General features: G+C 34.5%; 2 protein-coding genes across 2 annotated transcripts; one reads left to right on the forward strand and one right to left on the reverse strand.

The window, feature by feature from the left end:
• Positions 1-338: 338 nt before the first annotated feature.
• LOC136414315 (stress-induced-phosphoprotein 1-like) lies at positions 339-3,277 on the reverse strand. Its single transcript, XM_066398234.1, has 5 exons — positions 3,139-3,277; positions 2,658-2,889; positions 2,366-2,598; positions 2,187-2,310; positions 339-1,976 (listed from the first exon to the last, which is right to left on the reverse strand). Exons 1-5 carry the CDS (start codon positions 3,163-3,165, stop codon positions 1,870-1,872), a joined length of 723 nt encoding a protein of 240 aa, XP_066254331.1. The 5' UTR covers positions 3,166-3,277; the 3' UTR covers positions 339-1,869.
• Positions 3,278-4,398: 1,121 nt separating this feature from the next.
• Su(Tpl) (Suppressor of Triplolethal) lies at positions 4,399-18,530 on the forward strand. Its single transcript, XM_066398559.1, has 13 exons — positions 4,399-4,600; positions 9,568-9,621; positions 11,889-12,321; positions 12,375-12,507; positions 12,726-12,796; positions 12,850-13,000; positions 14,410-14,679; positions 15,138-15,299; positions 15,352-15,592; positions 15,649-15,785; positions 15,846-16,017; positions 16,080-16,408; positions 16,668-18,530. The coding sequence occupies exons 1-12, from the start codon at positions 4,469-4,471 to the stop codon at positions 16,239-16,241; spliced, it is 2,118 nt and encodes a 705-aa protein (XP_066254656.1). The 5' UTR covers positions 4,399-4,468; the 3' UTR covers positions 16,242-16,408; positions 16,668-18,530.
• Positions 18,531-20,940: the final 2,410 nt, after the last annotated feature.

Consider the following 20,940-nt stretch of genomic DNA (forward strand, 5'->3'; position numbering starts at 1 on the left):
AAAATCTTATTTAAGATTGCACAGAAAAATCCCTTGAAATACTAGAAGGTTCACACGAAATCTCTAAAATATTTTTTTATGTCATTAACTTAAAACTTTACAATTTAACAATATTTATTGACATTTTTAAAATTTTGGGCCACTTGAAATGAAAAAAAATACAATTATCTTAAATTTTTGAGTTACTAGGTCAAAATTTTCTGTTAATACTAAGAAATTTTAAAATTTCAAGTTTATAACATGAAAAAAAATTATATATACAGTGGTGGCCATAAATATGGAATATTATTTTAATTTGATAAAATATTTATTAAAAAGTATTGAACAAAAATTACACAAATGCTTGAAGGACTTTATTTAATTTCCTATAATTATAACATAAAATTAAGATTTCTAATTGAAAAAGTTTTTAGAAAAATGAAAATGAAAAATTACACTTGAACAAAAGTATGGAATATTTTTTATATCATGGTATGGAGTCTGCCATCTTAAGTAAACTCAATATTTTGTGGCATACCCCTTAGCATCTAGGACAGCCTGACATCGACGCTGCATTGAATCAATTAGATTCTGGCACGTTGAGGAAGAAATGTTTTTTCATTCTTCTTGTATGATCCTCCACAATTCTTCAGGATTTGACACGTGTCTTTGTCTAATTTTTAATCAACCGTGAAGAATGTTTAGGATCATTATCCTGTTGGAACTGCCATACCAGTGGCATTTCTTCCTCGGCAAATGGAAGCATATGCTGCTCTAGGATATTTTTGTATAAAAACCGATCCATTATTCCATCAATTTTGACTAACAGGCCAACTCCAGATCTCGAAAAAGATCCCCACACCATTAAACTCTGACCGCCATGTTTAACAGTGAGCTTTTGGTACTTGGGATCAAATCTCTTCCCTATTGGTCGCTGAACATAAGTTTTTCCATCCGAATGAAACAGTTTGATTTTGGTTTCGTCACTGAAAAGGACGGTATTCCATTTTTCGAGTGTCCAAAACAGATGTGAGCGTGCAAACTTAATGCTGGCCTTCCGGTTTTTTTTGGAAATTAATGGTTTCTTCACTGCCAATCGTCCAAACAATCCAGTATCACATAGACGACGCCTCACAGTACGATCACTAATTTCAATACCACTATTAGTTGTAATTTGTTCCTTTATTAAGCGCGATGATTTTTCGGGATCTTTGGAGGATATAATTTTAATACGTTGGTCTGTATGGGCTGTTGTTTTTCTGGGACGTCCTGTTTTCGGATGGTTTTTTACGGCGTTGAATACCCTAAACTTCCTCAAAATTTTCGATACACACCCCTGGCTCACATTAAATGTCTTTGCGATGTCCTGATTGACTCTGTTATTTGACATCTCCACTATTCGTGATCGAAGATCTTTCGAAAGATATTTTTTTTTAACCATTTCGGCTTCAAATTTTATCGAATTGTAACACTCAATACTGAATGCAAAATAAATTTAAATCTATGATATTCCATACTTTTGTCCATCTAAAAAAATTTGTTTATCAGTGAAATTTTTGATAGCAACATTCTATAAATACTGTATGGTTTAAAATGTAGAATTGACCTATCCTAATTTAAATATACCAGAATTGAAGAAAAAAAGTAAAGGCCCTTTAGCTAAATAAAGTTTCAAAAAATATTCCATACTTATGGCCACCACTGTATATATATTTTACAAATCTCAGAGTCATTCTAGAACTACCTAGTTATTGAAAGACAGGTAAGAAAATCATACCTGTAAAAAAAATTTTGCCACTCACAAATATGTACTTCAATCCATTATTATACCCACTTTGAACCTATAAAAATTAAATAAATCACATTTGTTTACAGTGCATTACTTAAAACCTAAGATTTCCCCTTTCGATACCGCATCCTCGCCTGCGATTTTGTGTACCTTGGAGTCCTTCTTTTATTCTCTTGTTCCTCCTCCTCCTTACCACCAAGATCATTTACTGTAAAATTATTATTAGAACCCTTGGTAAGGTATATCAATAAACTCTCAGAAATGATTATTTGGATCAAATTGATCCCTATCAGCTGCTTTTTTAACTCATCAAACTAATCCCTAATGATAAGTGGTCAATCCAATTCATTAAAAATTACCTAACATCAATCAATTTGAGCCAGATCATCATTTCTGGAAAGATCCAATAAGTACTAACATAAGTCCAGAGGTGCATCCAACAAATTTCTTTGTTGACCTTTCACATAGGCCCTCCAAAACCGTGCAATGGCATACCCAGAAAGGGACATTATAATTGTGATAAATGACATTAATAATGGATGCTAAAACCCTATTTTTCATATAAGAAGTTCTTTTGAATTAAATGGTGTTACTGACAGTTAAAGCTCTTGAGGTTACATACTCAGCTACCAGCAAAGATACCCCCATAATAATTCCCAAGCCAGCCCCTACCCATGGGACCTCTTTGTCCATTTTTTTCTGTCTCATTATCTGTTTACCCACATTGTCTAAGGCAAGTAAAATTACAGAGTCTTGAGGCTTTAAGCGAAGCGCCTCGTGATAAGACTCATAAGCATCAATGTATTGGCTTGTTGCATATTCAACTTCTCCTAATGAAATAAATATCCCCTTAAAATTAATTTAACTAGAATTGAAATATATAGTTAACCTTTTCGAAAGTAGCCTTTTGGCCACAAAGGGCTTAAAGCTATGGTTTCTTTGGCATCAGTCATTGCTAAAAAATAGTGTTTCATCATAAGATGTACAAAGGACCTATTACTATATAAAACATGGTTCTGTGGGTCTAGCTTTATAGCTGCTGTGTAATGTAATATGGCTTCAGAAAGTTTGTTGTCCTTTACTGCTTTATTTCCCAGCTCCTTTAGGGAATCTGCAGTTAACTATAATAGAAAATAAGTTGAAGTGTTTCAAATGAGAACAATGTTATTAAAAATTCATTTCATCAAGATGGTTTTTGGTGATTTCAGGCTAAGTTTTCTGAGTAATTAATAAATAGAGAATTAGTACATTCTGTGAGACAAATATGTACTATTTACTTAAAAACATAACTGATAGTAGTTTTTTAAAAGAAAACACCAAGAACTGGTTTTACTCTTTCCATGGTTTTCGACAGCCTAATGGGGATTTACCTCTTCATTTGGTTGTTCCATTTCCATATAGGAAAAATTAATAGTTTGTAATTGTCCACATTAAATGAAATATTCAAAAGGTATTACTGCTAAATTTAATTCACAAAAATCCTAAAAATGGAAAGAAATCAAAACATATACATAAAAACATAACCTTAAATGTCAAAGTATTAATTTCCGGTAAGCATATTGTCCAGGAATATAGGAAGGGTGGCAACGCTGTTGGAAATCTGGCTTGTCATTTTGTTTTGCACGTTTGTTGTATTGAAATTCGAACTGAAATTGAGATCTACGTTTCTATTTAAAGTCTATTGAATAACCTGAATTATTATAATTATCTATTAAAATGCAACTTAACATACGTATTTATAGAAATTTAGAGTTTTTACTAAATAGGTTTTGTTTGTGGAAAACAGTTAATTTTTAAATTAAATTTTTCAGCTTTCGAGAATTTCACTTTATAAGAAATATAAACCGATCACATGTCAACCTTATTCTGCATATGGATAAAATCACATAGATAAACCTATTCACTATTCGCCTGTTTTTCGAGTGAAAAGTTGTATAAATAATCTTTCATACAGAAAAGATGAAAAACAAAATCCCAAATGGTATATTTTGAGTTTTTTTTAATTACATCATCATAATCAAAATTGTCAGGTTTAATATAGAATGTTACATTCTATTAGAGTCGCCTTGAGAGTCCACTCAAAACGTCTCTGATTATCTTACAGGAACATTTAAAGTGAATACTCTAAGCTGTGAAGATCCCTAAAGAAAACACGCATTGGTGTCTCTTGAAAGTTAGAATTTAAGTAGTATATTCAGACAGATTTATACATTTTTCAATAACGTACGTAGATCAATACAAATTTTAATGATTTTGTTTTTAGAACAAGTTAAAGAAGTAAAGTACATTTGTAAAAAAGAAATTAATCATTATTTCCATATTTATGTATTTCTACTGCTAGACCTAAACGCACTGTTGTCTTTATTACTCCGTTCAAAGCTTATAAACTTTTACTAAATAAATTTTTAATCAGTCCTGAAAAGCTAAGAAAAGTGGCTAAGGCTTCAATATAAATAATTTAGCATGTAAATTCATGATAATATAATAATTCATAATAATTGTTAAATTTTTTATGAGAAAATAACTTTTTTATTCATTTTTTCTTTCAATGCGTATGCCTGGTTGTGTGCTTGCATTGAAGGGGCGTGTCGGAATTTTTCGGGTTCAATTGACGTTCGTGACAGTGCGTTAACGCAGTCGCCAGTCTGACCTCGAAACGTCAGCTGGATGTGGGGGCCGTCCTGACTTTACTGGACAGAAATGGCGGCGCTATGTCCAGGTGTTCAGTACGGGTTGTCTTCGCAACAAAATTTTAGTGAAAATAAGGACTTAATTTTTGTGAAATTGACGGATTCTGCACTACGAGCAATCGAAGATTACTTAAAGAACCAGGTAAGTCCCCTTTGACCCCCCCAGTCCTTATTGATTGGTTCGTTACAATCTGTTGCCTTTCGAGAGATAATAGTCGCCATATTCAGATGACTTAATAACCTATTATATTTTAATTTTTCGAGTTCTAAGTGATTTTATAGTGTCCTATATGGGTCCCTTAGGTGTTCCACGTGGGAATTTCCATCTAAAATCGCAAGTTACTGTCGAAATTCCGCAGGAAATCACCACGCCACGTCAACATATTGCTCGTTTTTTTGCAATTTTAAGTAACATTTATGCAATTCTGACCCCGTAAGTTTCTTCTTTGGGGCCTCTAATACGCCCCGTTCAAGTTTCATTCACGTATCTGTAAAGACAACTCAGCAATTACCCAGAGAAGATGGCTAGGTATTTCCAAACAAGGATATGAAAGCAGACTTCATTCTTTACAAACTTTCCCATTTCAGGATGTGTTTATACAACTAATAATATTTAAAAATACCGCGTTATTTACGTTATTATTCAGTAATTTTAGTATTGTCAGGTATTTAGATAGTTGCCGAGGAAATTGATCTTGAATTTAACATCAATTTGCTTATTATGATGTGAAAATACCCTACCCACCAATACACACAATAAGCAGCTCTTTTTAAGAGAAATAGGTAGAAAAATGCATTAAAATAATTGAAAATGCCCACTTAAATTCTTACCTGTTCTAAATTTAACTCCAAAGCAAGTTACTGCTAGTGCCAAATTCAGTTGGGTTTTTGGAAATCTCCACTGAAATTGAATATACAGTTGTAAGTATATAAATAAGTCTGGAGTGAAGGAAAATACTTGGAAAGCAGTGTTTGGTGGAGTGAATGAGTTGATTTTTATTATTATTCATCAGTTATTTATTTGGCTATTGAGTCTGTTGTTATAATAGTCATCACATAGAACATAAGTAACTGAATTGTCAGACAAATTCAGGATTTTAAATCTGTTTAAGTCATGGTGGTGACCTAATTGCGTTAACAATGAGGTCATTCTATGATGAGGTTTAAGTGCCTTTAGTTTAATTCCAAATTGTTAATGTGCTGTCAATGTCAATTGCAAGCTAGTTTGCACAGAAATGTGGGAATAGAAAAAAGCTATTGAAACTATCTTGATGTCAACACCATATTAATAATTTGGCCCTACAAGTTCAAGATAGTTTGAGATATTGTAAAATATTTCCATAGTATTTTGGTGTACACAAATTCATCAGAAATCTACCCCCTAAGAACAGGTCCCATCTATCTTCATATTTCATTGTCAGATTGAAATCCATTTTCAAACTTGAACGCTCTGCATCTTGGCAACAAAGCATTTACAGCCCTGTTTTTTTACCTAGGATATATTTTTCATGTTTTTGCATCATATGGAAATTAGATAAAATAGACAAATAGAGCTTTCCTCAATTTATAAATACTGAAGTAGCACCTCATAGTTGTAGACGCCAGAAGTATAAACAAAAACAAATCTAATGTTTGGCGTTTAGTTGCGGTGACGATTTTGTTTCTCAATGTTTAATTCAGTGACCCCTGATGACTCTGGAAAGTTCCGAAAGACGATTTCAATAACAAAATGTATCTTCAACAACAATGTATTATAACATACATTTTTTCCAAATTCGTTAATCATATTTTCCTATTAAACCGCACTTATACGAGACAGTATCAGAGCCATAAAACACACTTATCACGGTAAGTGGCAAACACAATTACGGATATGTTAAATAAATATACGTTTCCTTTAACTTCATAATATAATGAAGTGAGGTTGGCCTCGAGTGTCTACTAACTAATGTAGAAGTAGATTTGAACTTAATTATTTCATACTGTTGTCTGATTCTTGGGGTTTATATGTATACCTGCAAAACTTAAATAAGGGTTTGCTTAAATAAGAGCTTTGTATTATTAAAACACGTTTCGACACGTTACCCAATTGCTAAAGTTCGGTAAAATAATGTCTGGAGCAGTTGCAAATGCCCCCAAGCAGTTCGTGTTCGAGTATGTAAATAAGTTTACCTTCATTTCTTCGGTTTTGACAACACATTGCTGACACTCTCCGTTTCCATGAATTCAGGTGGTATTTGCGGAGAGGAAACCATGAATGGGTTTTATGTTCGGTACCAGCTTTCTTTTACCTGCCCTTAAACAGCTGGCAACTGCGTTCGGTGCCCTTTGCTTGTCGATTATTGTTGAGAAACGACATTTATATGGAATTTGAGGGCATCAAGTAGTCACGAGGAATAAACAGGGCCAAGTCTAGAATCAAATTACTACCAATTACCAACAGTATTGCGCACACATACACAGCTCTTATTTCAATTTAGTTGGCTAATTAGTTACGGTGGCACACTTCACACGTCTTTAAATTCATCATAAAGCCTTTTAAGGCCTATTGGAAATATCGAAATTTGTTGGGGGTATCTGGGCCACCTGCCCTTTCAGGAGGAAGATCTAAAGTTGAGAATTAGTGCAGTACTGAGGGCAAAAGCACAGACTTTCGATTTCGTAACCGTCGCACTTAGATCACGTTGTGGGTGTTTTTCGCCAAAGAACCGGTTAAGACACATATTGCAGTTTTATTTTCTAGGTTAGTCGTTTTATAATATCGGTTTAGTGAGGCATTTCGTTTGCTGGATCATTATATAATGATGGTGCAGAGCATTGAATTTTATTACTCGATCTGAAACTGCAACCTTTCTCCATTGAAACATGGCAAAAAGGACGATTTTCCCAGCCAAGATTTTTACCTGGACTGTCGAAGTAATCCGAATGTAATAATTTGACCAAGCAACAAGAGAAAGAAAATAATATTCATTTTGCGGTCGGTCACTAATGCGTAATCTACGCGCTCTGGTTAGTTAACGAAATGCGCAGAATAAAATCTTAATTATTGAAATTTGTATCGGTTAATAAATTTGGAATGTAAGATTATATACAGTAATATTTGTGAATTTGTGGCATCACCGCAATCACCCTCAGTGCATCGTTGACCTTGTTGCACTAAAGGCTTGTTAAATAGGACGGCCACGTTGTGCCACCGAAAGAACAGTGACGTGTTGCCATTTAGAAACAAACTTAAATGTCCAATTGAATGTTCGTTTAGTTGATATTGCAACTTTGAGGATGCCAACGCAGTTAATTACGATTAAGATATACATTAAATTAAGAAAATTGTCAAAAATTGTTAATAGAAAACCGATAGAATTTAAAGATCGACAAAACTTAAAAAATTTTCAAACATTTACAAATATTTAAAAAATATATATAATATCTGCAAAACTTTATGACATTTTTAAATTGATTATTCTGAACTCGCTTCCAAATTAAGCTCAATCAATCTAATTTTTAAAAATTAACGAAATATTCAAAAATTTACAAAATGTTCAAAAGTGTACATAATTGATATAGCTTTTAAATCGGGAAAATTTTTAAATCAAAGTTTTCAAAATATGTCAAACGTAAAATTTCTGACCTTCTTAACATTTTTAATGTAATAATTCCTACGTCTTGCATTAATTTTTTTTACAGCTATAAGTTGATGCAAATAATCGCTGTAAATATCATCATCACTTTAGAGGTCAATAGGTTATTGGTTCCCAATTAGTCGAGGATGGACGCGACGACACGTACTGATTTGTTTATATTTAAAATCCAATTGTTAACAATTTCACAGTCTTGTTTAAAGGTTTCCATTTCCTACAAGACCAATTAAATTCAGGGCCTTGATGAGCGTAATTTGAACAGTGAAAAAATCTGGGGAATTCATTTTTATTCAAGAGCCACCGTGTGCAATAGCGAAAGACTTATGCAAAAATACCAATGACCCACTTTTCGGAAACGAGGTTGTGTTGGTATTCACCAGTTAATAATTCACTTGTTTATTGGCAGGTGATTATAAAAAATGATGTGGTTAACACAAGAAATGGATTTTTAGGGAAATTTTGAAATCTAACATTCGCCATTTTGTCAAAAAAAACTCGTAAATAGCATTTGCTCGCTTCGCAGTATTTTCTATTTATATATCGCGTTGATGGGATTTTCATTATAGTTTGAAACGCGAAAGCCCAGATAATTTATTAAGAAAAACAAACAACTCTTACGTTTGCTGTTAAAGTGAAACCACGGGTTTTGATAAAATTATTCTCGAGCACTGCCGGGAAGAGCAGACTTAAGTCGGTTTTATGGGAAATTCCGATCACTCAATATTATCTCAAAACATCGATTATTCCAACCTTAGGGTGTTCAATACTAACTAGCCTAACGAGACGGTAGCCACGAACCACTGGCCACCAGGTTTTTCCTTGACATTTATTCAATTGTACCAAGGTCACCAAGGCTGTATAAAACCAGAGAGGATCAGATCAAATCCAACTGTCGCTTGCACAGGATTAAACCGACATTTTTACAGCGGTGAATATCTCAAGGGAACACTTTTACGTGCATATAACAGTTACAATAAGAAACACCCTTTAGAGGTTGTTTTATATTGCGGTACTTTTGGGTGATGAGTCTATGTGATAAAGTAGTTATCTACTAAGGGAAATCTCTAACGATGAGTCATAATGTACATACTAATAATTTACGTTGCACGCGTCATGATAATAATGCAATGTTAATAAATATATTGACACGAATTTTTGTCTGTTCTAAGATTTTACAATTCCCATTAAACATTAAAATATTATTATATCACTACGGGTGATTGTAATTTTTCAGCAAAGCGGTGAAAGTACCCGTTCAAAAAATCGTCATTGTACAATCCTTTAACCTTTGCAAGAGTTTGATATTCCGACAACACCAGACTAACAGACACCAATTACGACATCAAATTTGTTATTGTTACTGAAAATCGACAAATTCTTCGGTATGTAACCGGGAATTTTAACGGACTATTACGCGTTATTAATGTAATTTGTTAATTGTTGTGAATTAACATGAATACGTTTGTTTCAGAATACAGGCAACGGTCAGAATCCCCGCATACGGTTCCTAGGAAATGCAAATGGCGTAAGTATGACTCTGAATGTTTCAGTTTTTCGGAATGAAGAATTCCGTGATGGTCAACAAAAGTAAAAGTAAATTTTCAAACACACCTCGTCATTTAACGGGACATGTAGAAATTGTTACATTCACTAATGCAAAGTGGTCGGGCTTGTTGTTATTGGCAGCATACTACATCATTGTATGACTTTTTTGGAAGAAAGCAGGCACATTTATTCCATTAATTATCAGATAATATTTAAGTTGTGGCAACCATGTATATGGTATATATTCAAAAAGCTTCACTTTAAAAGAAATTAGATCCATCCGTCTTTCTTGTACAGGCAATTAAGTTTTTCAGTCTCACGCATTAAGTTCGAGAAATGAAAGATATGTAAATGCTTGGAGACGCAAGAGCTTTTTAAATGATTGTTCTTATTTGGCACAAATTGTATCCAAAATTCGATAATTTCATACTTAAATCGCGATGCAACTGCATTTGAAAACGTCCGAATATTTTAAGTTTTATCGAAATATGTGAATTGCCACGTTACGTGCGGCCATTGCACATACAAAACAATCGAATAACGTCGAAGTGTCAATTATTGACATTTTAGATAACAGCCATTTTCGAATAAAAGACTGTAAGTGATTACGTCATTACGTGTAGGCAATCATCGTTGTTTTATTGAATAATATACAATGTGTATTTTCTATTTAATTAGCCTAAAATCTCCACATTTCCATGTCTGACATAAGAAATCGTTGACATTTATTCCGAATAAAAAAAGGTCCAAAAATAACGTCGCGTCGGGGTGCAAATCGAGGATTGAGCGTAGACTTGAGCAGTTCATCTCCCACGGCCCTTTGTCGAATAAACGAACGAGTTTCGTTGGAAATAAATAAAGCGACAAGAAGTTGTTTTTAATGAATCTAAATGTGACATTGAACTTATGATGCATATGAACTTAACCAAGACCGCATTTTGTCCACGTATTCGTGAATAACAATTATTTGAAACCAGTAAAGAGTTTTAGCTTAATCAGTATGAAAAATACTCTCATCTAGTTCAAACAAAGCGATTGACATTTTCTTTATAGTTTCTTTAAGCTTATCAATACGGTACTGAAAACTGAACGTATATCGATAAGATTAAGCCAGGAGTGCTAATGATCTTTCTGTACATAGAAATTCATGACCGAAAATCCGCTTTCTTATAGACCTTGAATTAGAGACCAAGGAAAGGGAAAAAATTCCGAAAAGCAATCGGTTTTTGTTGGACGAGAAAATGTCATCGGCGGCCCAACAAAAGAACCATGGCAATTTAACGTACTTGACACCGATTCGCAGGCTTGGTTGGTTCCTGCTACCATTGGCGACGACGGGCGTCTGGTGCTAATCTGATTGTATACTAACGTTGCTTCACTAACAACCCTTAAAGATGTAATTGGGGTTTAATTACAGCTGATTATCATCTGATCCGAATAATTATGAATTACTATTTGCATCTACGGTCCACCGCACTTCCGCAAATTACATACGTAAATGTGAAAGTAGCCATTGCGGACCTCCATTGACATCGATTATATGTACGGCGTAAAAGAATCATTAATTGTGTCATGTCAGTTTCATTTGAAAAACTATACGTTTCAGGAAGTTTCTTTGCTCAAATTGGTACACTCAGTAGATTTTTGAATGTGCATTGAACTGGGTAAACGCGGAGTTTCTCTTAGGAATTCGATCCGTTGCAGCCATTAGCCGGCTGCAATAATTAGTAATATAAACTAATAACGTAATGTCAATACTTAGCATCATTAGAAAAAATCCATTCTTTCGGAATAATAATGTTAATTCATTTTACAACTGGCTACCTTGGACTTTCACTTAATGTAGAAATTTCGTCGAATCGGATATCGGTAAGGCACGATTTTATTGTTTTTAGTCGAGAGCACGCTGTTTTTTCCTCTCCTGATCAGTTGGAAATCGATTCGTTTTGCAATTAAACAGACACACATACCCGGAGATTTTAGATTTTTTCCTTAGGATGCAACTATCTTTAATTGAATCATTATGTCGAGACATTCTTTTATGCGGTTATTATCCTATTACACAAACAAAGAACATATATATTCGCAGGGTTGTGTAATTTAAATCAATAATTTGAAAATTGTTTTCATTCGCCAAATCGTCAGGAAATTCTGTTTTTCTGGGCGATTGTGTCTCGAGTGGAAGAACTGAATTTTCTTCCACTTTTTGTTTCAAGCAATATAGTATATGATGTTTTTTTTATATAGGAGCTGCTTTTTCCCTCTCAACACCATGAATCTGGACACACGTCGTTCAGTTTCGCTATGTCCACCACAGCAGACATGGAAGGGCCTGCTGGCAGTTTCGAGTGCATCCAGGGCAACTCCCCTCGAGGGCCTTTGGAGTGTCTCGGCTCTATTCGCAACAAGATGCGCATTCACGCCAATGATGACGTGTATGAAGCCACCAGGAACCGCATGGCAGAAGTCGAAGACAAGTACAAAAACAAATGTACCCGTGAAATAAAAATGAACCAAACGGACATCGGCCGAAAGGTTAAAGTCAAGCAACCGAACTCGTCATCCAGGCCGCCTCTGCTGCCCTCTGTCCAGCAATCTCGGCCCGCGTTGCCCTCCATGCGGGACAGCCTGCTCAAGCAGTCTTCATATCCGATTCCGTCAACCGTGAAACCGCCCCAAAGCAAGTCACCTCATAACACACTGGAATCATCAATTAAAGTTGTCATTTTTTAGATAATTTGCACTCGTCCCTTAACCACAATCTCTCCAATGGATTAGGCAGTAATCACGTGAGTAGCTCGCAACGAAGCACCGTCCAGCACAACCGGAAACCGTCAGTGCCCGAAGTGGCCAGAAGACCTCTCAGGTTAGAAACGAAAGGGATTAATTTCCGCTCTCGCCTTAAAGCCTTTCAACAGGCACGAGGTGTGCGTTTGGTACCTAAAATTGGTAGGTTTTATACTTATTTAGCACCATTAATGGAACGGAGAAAAGAACATACCGATTTGAGGTGCCAGATGCTTATCAGTTACCAGTCGAAATAACCTTAAAAGTTTATATTTTTAATAATTAACATTTTTCTAGAGAGCGATTGATTCACCTGCTAGCGCTGCGACCCTTCAAAAAGATCGAACTGCACGATCGCCTCACAAAAGGTTGGTGGTTCGCATTATGCCCCGATTTCGCCTAAAATTTCATTTTGAATTAGAGGGTCTGCGAGGCACCAACAGCATGACCACTGTACTCAAACAGATCGCACAATTGCGAGACAACTGCTATCATCTAAATAGAAACATGTGGAACGAAGTTAACGACGATTGGCCCTTTTACACGGAAACCGAGAAACAGATTTTGAAGCGGTACGTATCTATAGATAACGTCACACATATAAATCCTAAACTGAAATAGAATCAACTGAATGAAGTCCCTACGAATGTGGAAATCCTAAAACAGTGTTTTGCAAAGTTCTTTCACTATTAAGCCGTCGAGAGGTGGTACTGCTTCGACAATAATCGACAAATATCTTGACCTTATCATTTATCACACATATTTTGTTTGATACTCCGATACTTTGGCTTATTAATTTATGCCAATTTCACTTATTGGCGAGTAAAAAAAAGAGTCAATAGCATGCTTTTTATATTCTGAGTTCCAATCCAATTGTGCATTTTCGTGCATTTAAAAATTCTACGTGGATTCGTAGCTAACCTAGGACATGTACCTGTTACCTATTAAATGAAAATCATTTACTAATTTCATATCCATATGAAATAATTTTGTATGGGTGTTTCGTAGTCAGTTATCGATTTTAACTGCAATAGTCTATCTAGTTATTAACTTAACCAAATTAGTAATTTAAATTTTGACATATAGTTCTGGAAAAACTAATAGAATGTGTGTTTCCGTTTGACGATCCATATATTAATAGGATCTAATTAACATTTTGTGTTTTGTAAAATCTAGGACTTAATTGGCGTTGCATTGTTGCGATATTCAATACTGGATAATAAGTGTGTTTCGGACTCGGTATCGCATTCAGTGTAAATGTAGGGCTCATTACTCACAAACGGCATAAATAAGAGAAAAATGCTGGGTCCATATTTATGAAATTTTTTATTTCGTTACTTTTTATTCGCTATACTCATTACATATGCCTACATTAAAATATTAATTTGGAACGTCGCGTTCCATTTATTCCCTTGCCTTTTATTAGGACTAGGATTATTATTGGCCAGTATAATCATTTGCTATATATGAAATTATTTAATTTTGAAATAAAAGTATGTATTTATTGGCTTAAATATGTTTTTTGTCGAACATTTTCAATTGTGAAGTTTAAAACATTACTGACATATTTATATAACATATTAGTGTTAAGTAAAAGAATTCAAAATATCATTTGATTATTCATTTTGGTTTTCAAATATTTTTATTACTTAATGATGCTTTTGTCAAACGCATATAATTGTTAATAGTGACGTTATGTCTTATAATATTTTGGTGCAGTTGAAGTTTCAAATTAGCCACCAAGTTTGGTTTTAAAGTTGACCTCCAGAAAGCATAACATTTCTTTGTTTCAACCTTCTGACGACCTGTTTACAAATACACAAGGCCAGTTAATGTGAAAACGGTGAAAAAAATCGTGGAAGAACTTTTTACTGTCATGTTTCAGTGGGTTCAAAATATTGTATTTAGATTTGTCTCAATATTTATAGACCTATAAATGATTATTACCAAATTTGTGCCTATTTTAAACCTAAATGTTTAGGAAAAAACCGCAAAACCTCACTCCGCCGGGAGGTAGTGATGGAGGTAGTTCTGGTAGCGGACAGTCCCCTACCAGTACCCATCCTGGTTCTCCTCCTATGATTACGTCCACAAATGGAGTTAGTGGCGGCGGTGGTGGAGGTGGTGCGAAACGGCAGGTTTACAGGGAGGGCGGGGATGGTTTGCCCTATAAGAGACAGAGGATAGCTCACGGTGCCAAAGGTTCTCAGCTCCCTCAAACGGGGGCGCCTGATGGTCCGTTCGTATACAAGTAAGTGTATAAAATAAAAAATTTTATTAAATATATTACTATTTGTTGTTGAATCACCAATTCGTCAAATAGTCAGAAAGTCAAAATTTAATATTTTTAAAATAAAGTATGAACACCGTGTAATTTAATTTTTATGTAAACAATTTATTATGCCGATTCTACTCCAATGGAGTAGTTGAATCTTGGAGTGCGTAACTAAATCTTGTCACAAATATGTTTCCAACTATTTTGATACCTAATCTATCTATCTTTAGACGAAAGGATATTTATTTCGAGAATCACTATTTTTAAATGACAAAAATTGAAATTGACAATTAATATGTTGTGGTTAATGTCAATCTTGTTCCAAAATTTTATGTTGATACCTAATCTCTCACTTCATAGGCGTAGGAATTTTTATTTAAAAAATTGCTGCTAATACATATTTTTTGAAGTTAAAATATTCGAAATTTCCTCAGTTCTAGGCAACAAGTCACCCCAGATTCGGGCTACAGGCAATCCGATTCGGCCTACAACAACAGGTCGCCGGTAGACCAAAATAATAGTCAGAGGCGACCCGCCACCGATCTCCGAGACGCCTCCAACATGAATCCTCGCAGTAGGGAGTCTCCTCCCAATGGGTAAAAAATTAATTTTAATCAAAAATAGTGCTAAAAGGACACTTTTTTGAAGGTACTTTAATTCGTACGACAATCTCCCTCCGACCGAGGACGACAGAAATAAGCGACAGTGTGATAGTGCCAATGGTTTGACGTTTGGTGTGACTAGGGAGAACGTATTCAGGAGCGGGTCTCCAGTCAACAATGCGCTCATGACAGAGGAGGCCCGGCGCGGCACCAACAGTCCGATATTTCAGAATCAGTCCAACGGATTTCAGAGAGAAAAAGACAGGCGGAGTGCCAACAATCACAAGGTTGTAATTTTTTGAGCAATATTCATCATGGTTCAAGTTTTTGCTTGTTTGCGCAGGTTTCGTCTAGTAGCCACAGGATAGCCCGAGTTAGTCCTGACAGTCAGACTGAAGGATTGCCGTCGTCTGTGCCAGAAAGGTCACTCGTCCTGCCCAATCGGGTGGTGGACGAGGAAGAGTTTCCCGATTACAAAAAGTAATTTTTTTGAAATATAATTTAAATGTTTTTGAGTAATTTTTCTCGTTGTTTTCACAGACAGTACGTAAAAATAACTTCCGCCGAACAAAAGAAGTTGTACAAAGCCGATTTTAACGCGCACTACAGCGAATATAAAAGCCTCTACCCTATTGTGGAAAAAGTCTCCAAACGGTTCGTGCAGCTTGAGGAGGAGCTCAAACAAGAGGGGGTGAACAGTCCTAGATATAAAGTACGTTGAAGCCGTTATGATAAGGAAATAAATTCTGATTTTTTTTTGTTTTTCTTTTCCAGGACATAAAGAAACGAATAGTGCGGGAATATAACGAAATGAAGAAGGATCTCGAGCATCAACGGGCCAAAAATCGTTTCCAGTACTTGCACGAAAAACTGTCGTACATCAAAAAGCTGGTCGGCGAGTACGACCAAGCGCAGGCGGGACTCGTCAAGTGTTAGCTCCCGCGTGAATCACGACCGGATTATTTCTTTATAATGCGACAAAAAAAAGACAGCACGGTTTCCAGTGGCTTTTAAGGTAATTTTTGGGTGTACTCAGGAATTTGATGAGCGATGGGTTTGGGAGCGGTCTCAAGCACCGGTTGCAATTCTTCAAATTCAAACATGTAAGTATGGTTGTTCAAGAAAAGAGTTGTAAAGATATTTTATATATTTTTACGTGGGGTCCATTGAAAAAAGTGAGCAAAATATCTAACAGCTTATCGTTCCTTGAAAAATTAATTTATTGATGTAACTGTCACTCAGTTCAAGAAAAAAAAAAGATACTTGTTTAACTAATTAGGTAAAACACAGAGCGGACATGAATTTTTATTAGGAAGAAAAGTCAGCTCAAAAAATATTGATGTGATACCTCTTCATTTTCAGGAGGCAACAGATTGCTCAAACCGAAATGTGATAGCCAGGAAATACATCAACTGCACTCAAACAGCAGCGAAAGCCACCATAATCCGACATCAATTCACAAAATATCCTTGCAAGTTATTGTCGGCAACATATCTGCCTAAATATCTGTCTCTAAATTTTAACACATCTTGACCTATATCGGCGACCATATCTTATTTATTCTTATCATCTCCTTGTATATCTATTATGGATTTGGTGTATATTCCCTTGGTGCCATAAACCATTGCTTTGTAACATGAGTGGAAATGGTGTCAAATCTTTGTTGATATTGTGCCAAATCTTACAATTTGATGTAATTTCAGGTCAAATTTCATGAGCTGTCCAGGCCCGGATTAGTCAAGAATTTGATCTGCGAATTGTGGTTAATTTTATTATACCCCTGTTTTGATTGCATAAAAGAAAAATTTTATATTTTTACCTACAGCTGCTATTTTGGCGTCAAAATACTTACACTAAATGGCCGCTGAGTTAAATGTCTATATCCTTACATTTGACGAACATATTGGAATATTTAACAGTGAAGAGGAATTGTTTATTTATCGCAAAACTCAATTTTTTAATATTTACTGAACGCCCTTATGTTGTTTTACCAGCTTAATTTTTTTTTAATTGTGATGCCAAAAATTTGGGTTATTAATATTAACCTCTTTTATCCGCATTTTTCTGATTGAAAAAAAACTATGAGGATGTTCTAGAAACGCTTAGCTGCTAAATAGGTAAATTGAATTATGTTGATCGAAAAAAAGCGATTCGGTTGTGATTTGTACATAAATCTGATATACGATGACGACTTCGGCACGTCCTTGATGCATCACGATATGTTTGAGCACTTTGCGATCCTTTTTATCAACATTTTAAAAAATTATTTCATGTTAAATAGCGGCAGCTAAACGTTAATGCTTTCGGAACCAGTAAATTCGATTTCATGAGATTTTTTGTGACTGAAAAACCCCCCTGAAGAGCAGTCGCAAAGTGCCCAATCACTATCTCTAATCGTAATAAATATAATTATTAATCACTAGGAAATATGCTTATAATTAATTTTCAGTCATCTAGCTTTTCATTTTTCTTGAAAATAGCAATTGAATAAAAACCCAAAAAAATGAACATAAAATAGATAAAATAAAATATAAATTTGTTGGAGTTTGCGGGTTAAGTATCGTTTGACGGTGAGTTGGAAATTCCTATTAATCGAGTTCCTGTATTGCGTTGAAATCTGCTCAAAAATGCTCACGTATTTTCGTCAATCTCGCTGGGCCTAAAACGCATATTTGCCCCGAAACTCCTAATATAAATATGTCGTTAATCATGGGATTTGTGTAATTTTTACTTCTAAGGGTTGAGTCTCTGTTACAATTGGTTATTCAGTATGTTGTTTGTTAATATTTATTATAGAGAATAAATCCTCTTCCCTAAATTACATGACACCTAGTAGGTACGTTATTTAAAAAAAAAAATTTGTTGAATTTTAGGATTAATCGTTTGTTTATTATTGCTACGAATCGATGATAACGATAGTCGTCAAAAAAATATCTGTCCAGTGACCATTGTAACGTCTTGTAGGATATTCGAGCGTCGCGCTCTCTTTTATTTATAGACTAAAGGACATATTATACGCCACGTACGTAATATTATTGAAAATTGAAGGTAGTGTTGTATATGTCTGATGGAACAGTGTAAATATCTTCGCATTACCAGTTGTAATAAATGTATGGAGCATGTCCAGTTTAAGAATAAAAGTGGCTTAGTTTTGTAACGACATATTATCGTTCATTGTAAATTTTTGAACTATATTCAATATATTATATATATGAAGCATCCTAACTCGTGGCTTGTTTTATTTCTCCCTTTATTCCAGTTATTTATATATATCCAAGTAATTTTATAGGAACTATGTAATACAAAAATGCTTCTTTTCCGCTGCTAAAAGAGGCCAGTTTGTGTTAAGAAAATAGGTCTTTTCTCGGATCATCCCTAATTCCTCCTTTTCAATCGCTACTAAAATTACTTAAAAATCAGAAAGCGAATACATATTTAAGAAGCAAGAATGTTTCGCAATTTGAACGTGCAGTGTTTGAAAACCAGAGGCCTAAAGCTAAAAGTTTCAGTTAGTTTTCTCGTGAGCTAGCCACTAGACATCTGCAATCAGCTACAAAGAGAGAGAGATAAAAATGAAGTACCTAACTGGTTTCAATACAAATACCTTGCATATCCACAAATCTTAAAATAAAAAATATCTCAATTTCGTCGAAAGGTGTGTATTACGTACACATACTGGGTGTGCCAGACTTTATGACATAGCAATAATCTAAAAGCTTGGTAGATATCTATATTTACTAAGTTTAAATATAAAAGCTATATCATGAAAGCATAGGCCAAAATAAAAAAGATGAACTCTAATGAATTTTTTGAGCCACACCGGATATAATTATCCAGCCTGTACCTCTGCTCTCATCTTCTAACTTTTGCATTTAAACCGATATTGTGCCTCGGCGAGGTTTTGAAATAATTACTGTGAAATGAAATCCAGAGATCAATCATTGCTTTCAGGTCGATTTTAGATAAACTTGTCAATTAAAAAGTATCATCCATGTTTTTTCCGACGCGACGCCACTGCTTATTGTATAGGATTGTAGTAGTTTTTCCACTTAAAGGTTTAGTTGTTTGAAAAAAATCAGTAACGTTACAGCAAACAATATTATTGTAATAGGCATTTGCATCAATGAACTTATTAACGAAAACTTATTTTCCAATTCATTTCATTAACACTAATTGATTGATACTTATTGATATATTCATGAGATTTGCCATATTATCGTTTTTGACAATAAACCGAATTTAGAGGTAAACTCGCGCCAGAAGCCACGAGAATCATTTAGTCATCAATCCCTTAACAATGAATCTATCAATTTTGTACAATCAAAAAGATCTCTTGCGCCACTGAATTTTATATAGGACAGTTGTTTTCGTGCAACTAGAATTTTCATGCAATTACGCCACTGCTTATTATATAGGACCGTAGTTGTTACGCTCATGACGGCGAATTTGGGCGTCCAAAAAGTGCGCACTGAGAGCGGCAATATGGCCGCCGAATAATATCTGCGTCCGTCTAACCTGCTACGTCACGTCATCAGTAAAACAAGGATAGAAAAAGTCGGCCATATTGCTGCACTAAGTGCGCACTTGTGTGGGTGCCCGAACACGCCATGGTAACTTGAATGTATACAGGATGGTCCAATTGTCATGGTATTTCCTAAACCGTTAAAGTTAGTAGGACGGTAATTAACGGTTCAACAAAAAATCAACATTAAATGTTAATGCATTTTCTTTTTTTTAATATATTTTTTTGCTTAGTTTCTGAGATATCGGCCCTAACAAATTTTTTTAATACGGACCTGATTTTTTGTCGAATTTTTGTACCTTTTATCTCTAATACAATGATATATCATACGATTGTAAGTTTCAACGTTTCATTCATGGAAAAAATCATTATTAGGCTTATGACAAATTCACTAGTGATAAATTAAGTTTCCGAGGGTTTTGTTTTTATTAGTACCATCTAAATTTATGTTCGCAGTACTATTTTTTTTGAAAAATGTGATGTACTTAGTACCATAACAGAACATTTTTTAAAGTTTTAAATGTAATCTTTTCATCATTGAATTGGGAATGAAAAGTAATCTTGTGATAGATTGTCGCATTTAGGATACAAGGCTCTTTTAAAATAGGACTAGAAAATATGAAGTCTGTAATTAAAAAAATTGAGATAGAGCCTGTATCTCAGAAACTAAATGGCAAAAAAATGTATTAAAATCAATATGTAGGGTTCAAAAAACGATTCTGTATAGACATTTTTTTGTAGAAATTGCGTTTTGGAAAATCCGTTTTTAAGATTTTAATTTTTTCGCAATATTTCGTAAACCAAATGAAATTTTGCACCATTGTTTTAAGACCTTAATTTATCATTAAATTTCATATCATTTAACCGACTTTCTAATATTTACAGTTTAGAAGATATAGACAATAATAAACCATAGCAATTGGACCACCTTGTGTACTAAGTGGTCACATAAAATAAGTATACCTTGTAACTTGTTTGCTATTTTTAATAAAATTCGTTATTTGGACCACTTATACAACACAATATGACGAATTTTTTTGATAATATTGAATGAGGTGTCGATTCGAGTTTGAACTGAACTAACTTTTGATTTTCAAATGGGCCACTTTGTAT

This window comes from Euwallacea similis, chromosome 17 (assembly GCF_039881205.1).
Source record: "Euwallacea similis isolate ESF13 chromosome 17, ESF131.1, whole genome shotgun sequence".
Classification (NCBI taxonomy): Eukaryota; Metazoa; Arthropoda; class Insecta; order Coleoptera; family Curculionidae; genus Euwallacea; species Euwallacea similis.